The sequence below is a fragment of the Sphaeramia orbicularis genome, chromosome 22 (genome assembly GCF_902148855.1).
Source record: "Sphaeramia orbicularis chromosome 22, fSphaOr1.1, whole genome shotgun sequence".
Taxonomy (NCBI): domain Eukaryota; kingdom Metazoa; phylum Chordata; class Actinopteri; order Kurtiformes; family Apogonidae; genus Sphaeramia; species Sphaeramia orbicularis.
Window position 1 is genome coordinate 7,991,717 of NC_043978.1, and position 5,235 is coordinate 7,996,951.

Genomic DNA, 5,235 nt, shown 5'->3' on the forward strand with positions numbered 1-5,235 from the left:
GCAGAGCCGGAGGTGACCTTGAAAATGGACCATGTGGTGTATTCTGATGATAATTTATTCGTACATACAAAAAACTGTCTCGCTAACATGATTTTCTTATTGCTTTGTGCCATCTACACTCGCTGGAAACTTTTATGGCAGCGGGCCGATGCGTTCCCACCTCGGTTTCCCATTTCTCGATTTATTGAGCCGTGCAGGTTTCGGACATATGTGTAAAGATCCAGGTCTGACGTTGACTTCTGGGTCTGTGTGTGCAGATGCCTGGGATGATAAAGAAAAATACACTTCCAGCAATTAATAATGGACTGTTTTTGCAAATCTAACTTCAGTTTTTATAAATGTCCCTAAAACACTGAATTGTAGGATCATTTTTCAGAGATTTTAATTATGTGGAAGGCTGAATTAAACCCCCACAATGGCAGTAAACTGAAACGCAGCTCGATTTTTTATATATAAGACATGCAAATGACTTTTGTCTCAACTTTGACTGGCCTTAATATTTCAATCGAATGTGTAACGAAAATAGTAACACAGTCATTGTCCCTGCAGTCAGGTCAGTTATCAAGCTCTTTTCTGTGAGCCTGCTTCACTGGGATATGACTGACACACACACACACACACACACACACACACACATACACACACACACACACACACACACACACACACACACACACACACACCCCGTTTTAATGCATATTAATGAAGTTAAACGGCCCGTTGTAGAGCGGAGACAATGGAGCAGAGGAGAGCTGGTTGTGAGCACAAAGCCGAGGACTCGGGGGAAGCAGAACAGGTGCAGGGAGGACATGAAGGCCAGTTTAGGTTCATCAGGACAGGACAGGACCAGGACCAGGACCAGGACTAATGTTTACCATCACCTTTGTTGATAAAAGCTACGTTTTGTGTCCCCTGGGACTGCATGAAGATAGCTCCTCATTCACTTAAGTTAAAAGATTAATTCACTTTACATCAGGGGTGTCAAATATACGGTCCACTGACCAAAACCGGCCCACCAAAGGGTCCAATCTGGTCCAATCTAAATTTATGAAAAGCAAAAATTACACTTTAAGATATTAACAATCAGTGGTGTTTAAATCATTTTATTTCAGGGGTTGCATACAGAGCAATATGATCTCAAATGGGTCAGACCAGTAAAATACTGTCATAATAACCTATAAATAATGACAACTACAACATTTTGTCTTTATTTTACGGTAGAAAAGTAAAATTGCATGAAAAATTTACATTTATAAACTATCCTTTCGCAAAAAAAAAACAAAAAAAAAACAACCTGAATAAATATGAACAACCTGAAAAGTCTTAAAAGAATAAAGTACAGTTTGACCAATATTTTGCCTGTTATTAAATGTTTTATGTATTTGTAGAGCCACTGTGATCTGTGAGTTATAATGTACATGTGTAAAAATAAACTAAGGCAGAATGTTGCTAAAAGTGCACTTGTTTTTCTCAAAAAATTTTGGGTTGTTCATGTTATTCACATTTTTGTAAAGGATAGTTTGTACATGTAAACGTTTTCATAATGTAATTTTCCTTTTTTCACTCTAAAACAGAGAAAAAACATGAGGGAGATGAAATTATTTAAGGTTATTATGCTATTATTTTACTGGTCTGACCCAGTTGAGATCATATTGGGCTGAACATGGAACCTGAACTGAAATGAGTTTGATGCCTCTGTTTTACATGATAAGCAGATTATATTATTTAATTTAATTGAATGTTGTTTGTAGAGCCCTACTGTGTACAGAAGTGCTTTGATTACATTCTCTGCAACACTGATTCACCAGTAAAAATCCATGTGGTTCGACAGAAAGCAGTGATGACACTTGTTTTTATGCTCAGTTAATGATATATTTTGCTGAAAAAGTCTCTTTTTCTTCATTTTTCCTTCTGTTTTCATATACAAACCTTTGAATTTTCTCTGAGCTTTTATAGTAATCTACATAGTCAGTAAATAAAATGTATGAAAAAAATGATAACATGCAAAATGCTGAGGATCTTATTATAATAAATGCTGATAAATCACTTAGGTGAAGTAGAATATAGAGGATAATTCATTTGGAAGTGAGCACAAATATAGAGTAGGTCTGTAAGGGTTGATTAAACGCTGTTATCAGATCAGTACTGGTGTCAGCAGATGAGGAACGTATTAAGAGTTGACAGATCAAATCAATGCATCCATACATAACATGATACGTATTCAGATTTCTGTCTATTACAATATGCAGAAATCTCAAGCTAAAATAGCTAAAATAGAGCTGACCTGTGATTGGACAATGTCTTCCCTCATGCACTTTAGTTTCTAAAGCCTAAAAACAGAGCTAAGATGAAGTACAGAAGTCTGGTTTCCTCTGAGATCACATAAAAAACAACATACACAAAGATTATAATGGATTTTTGTATATTGCTTATTGAAGCTTTAGCCTAGACATTCCCTACAATCATATCATATAACAAAATATGAAACACTGTATGTGTCTGATGTAGTTTATCTATTAAAAAAACAAAAAACCTTAAATTACGGTGTTATTTTTAGAGAACTGTTAACATCTCCTCCTACTTCCTCAAATATTGTTCACTGAAAACATTAACACTTAGACACAGAAGGCTTCCTACTCCCTTAAACATCCATTTTGAGGCTTTCACTTCAGGTTTTCACGCTACACCTTTGATTTCAGCCGGTACCCAAATATAATCTGTGTTAAAATTATAGGCAAGAGCTGAGAAATGTTCCCAGTTCAGGAGGTAAATGTGAAAAAATGCAGAAAAAAAATCTAACTCTGAGCAGACGTCATTCCACACAATGAAAAGTGAAGAGGCATAAAAACACCAATTATCTTAAGTATTTTGGCTGCAGTGCTGAATAGAAGGAAATGTTTTAATGAAGTTTGTAATAATAGCTAGAAATGAAAAAAAAAAACAACAGTTATTATGACTGTGCACTGTGTTACTTGGTTTAATGTAAATGCAGCAGGAAGTCCATCAAAAATGCATAAGAGGATAATGTGTCTACTAAGATTATTATTAAATTATTATATGGACTTTATGGAATCTGCTGTTGTTTGAGGACATTTGTCCACATATAATGCTACCAGTATTAGAGTAGAATAGAATAGAATAGAATAGAATAGAATAGAATAGAATACAAAAAAAGAAGAGAAAAGAAAAGAAAAGAAGACAAAAAAGAAGGGAAGAGAAAAGAAAAAAAAAGGAATAGAATAGAATAGAATAGAATAGGCTTCACTGTCATTGTGTGTACAACAAAACTCCAGTCAGCGCTAGTACTTCATTAAATAAGAATAGAGCAAATCTAAAATTATGAACTAAAAATAAGATAAGAAACTAGAATATAAAGTTTTACAAAAGTAAGATAAGAATAGAGCTACGTAGAATAAAAAATATAAAATTGACATAAAATATGAATAGATACAGTATTAACAATATTAATATGTATTACTTATGTAACAGTATGTACGTCTATGAACTCAAGTTTATATAAACGCAGTGCATTTATATTTGGATAAATATTGAATAAATATCGCCTTGTTATTGCAGAACAGAAGATTACTGTATGATGTACAGCACATAATTCACATTTACAGGGTTATTGCACATTCAGGAAGTGAGCGTATGAGGATTCATTGAGGGAAGATTAAAAAAAACCTATAGCGTGTTTAAAAGAGTGAAACATCTGTGAATAAGAGCAGTAAAAACTGTCTATCAAGGAAGCATCTGTGCCAAACCAAGCCATGGATCAACCCCAACAGAACACAGCAAAGAAATCCTCAACACCAGGGAAAACGCTGCCGGTGCAAAAGTGCCAGGATAAAAGATTCTGTGCAACACTGAACCAGGGGTTTTCAGTTCAGATGTGAGCCTCACATTCTAAGACAGAGTGGTTTTCCCAGGTCACTGAGTCCCGGCGGTGACTGGAGTCCCTCCTATGGCTCCAACCAGACAATCAACTTGAACCAAGCCACGCCCCCCTCTTTATTCTGGGGAACTTATCTGCGCCTACATGTTGAGCGCTCTGCATACCGGACCCAGAGAGACGACCGAGTAAGACCACTTCCACGGGCTCCCCATGCTGACAGACACCTCCTGTGAACCGTGTCTTGGACCTTAAACTCCTCGGCTCTGACAGGATGGATCTTTTAGACCGCGGCTACTTGGACGCGCGGTCTCCTTATGATTACACCTTTAATTTTTGGAACGACTACCTCGGCCTGTCGACACTTGTCGCCAAAAATAAGATGAGCAGTCCTTCCTGTAGCCCCAACTCCATAACCGAGTCTCTTAAGGCCACTCTGGGCTTGGATGATTCCCCGGTTTGCTCCTGCGTAACCGGGCACGGCAGGGACAGTGACGCGCACTCGGACTGCTGCTGCGCGCCCCCGGGCTCCCCGCAGATCTCCATCTATGATCTGAAGGAGCGCATCTCGCTCCTCAGGCCGTACGAGCATCTCGGCGGTGACTCTCCGCTGGCGGGCAGAGATTCGCCTCCCTACGGTGGCAGCTTCGCGGGCCTGGACCTGCTGTCCATGGAGCGGAGGCGCAAACAGACTCAGAGGTGCAAACCGGAGCCCAAAGTGTGCGTCTTCTGTCGGAATAACGGCGCACCGGAGGAGGTTTACGGCACCCACATCCTGAAGACGGCGGACGGCAGGGTCCTGTGCCCCATCCTCCGGGCATACACCTGCCCCCTCTGCAGTGCCAACGGCGACAATGCGCACACCATTAAGTACTGCCCTCTGTCTAAGGACCAGCAGAGCCAGAGGGCGCACAAGGCCGGCAGAGCCATCGGAAAAAGGCTGAAAATCTTCTAAAATTTAAAAAAAAAAAAAAGCAAATGAATGAAGTTTGAGTTGCACTGTCTGAAGTTACAAGTGTCTGGCAGTAATTTTCATGCACAAGACAAGTCTGGACAGAGAGATTTAAAAGAAATTTCTATGTTTTTTTTTTTTTTTTTTTTGTATGTCACTGCTTCAATTGTAATGTTTTCGTCTCTCTTTGGGCACATAGTTTACACTCGGACGCATTGTGCGCAATACTTGCCCCCCCCCCCCCCCCCCCCCCAACCCAAACCCCCCTACCCCTTCTCCTCCGTCCCTCCTCTCCCCTCCTCCCCCCACTACTCCACGGACTCGGTGATCAAACATGAACCAAAGTACTGTACAGATCGACCTGTGAATGACCACCTTCATGCTGGAATCA

General features: G+C 39.7%; 1 protein-coding gene across 1 annotated transcript; it reads left to right on the plus strand.

Moving 5' to 3' along the window:
* The first annotated feature begins 4,007 nt into the window (after positions 1-4,007).
* On the plus strand, positions 4,008-4,896 carry LOC115413180 (nanos homolog 1-like). Its single transcript, XM_030125926.1, has one exon. It carries the CDS (start codon positions 4,167-4,169, stop codon positions 4,845-4,847), a length of 681 nt encoding a protein of 226 aa, XP_029981786.1. The 5' UTR covers positions 4,008-4,166; the 3' UTR covers positions 4,848-4,896.
* The last annotated feature ends 339 nt before the right edge of the window (positions 4,897-5,235 follow it).

What these genes read in the sequence shown, in the direction of transcription:
- LOC115413180 (XM_030125926.1), top strand. Translation starts at nt 4,167, where the DNA reads ATGGATCTTTTAGACCGCGGCTACTTGGACGCGCGGTCTCCTTATGAT.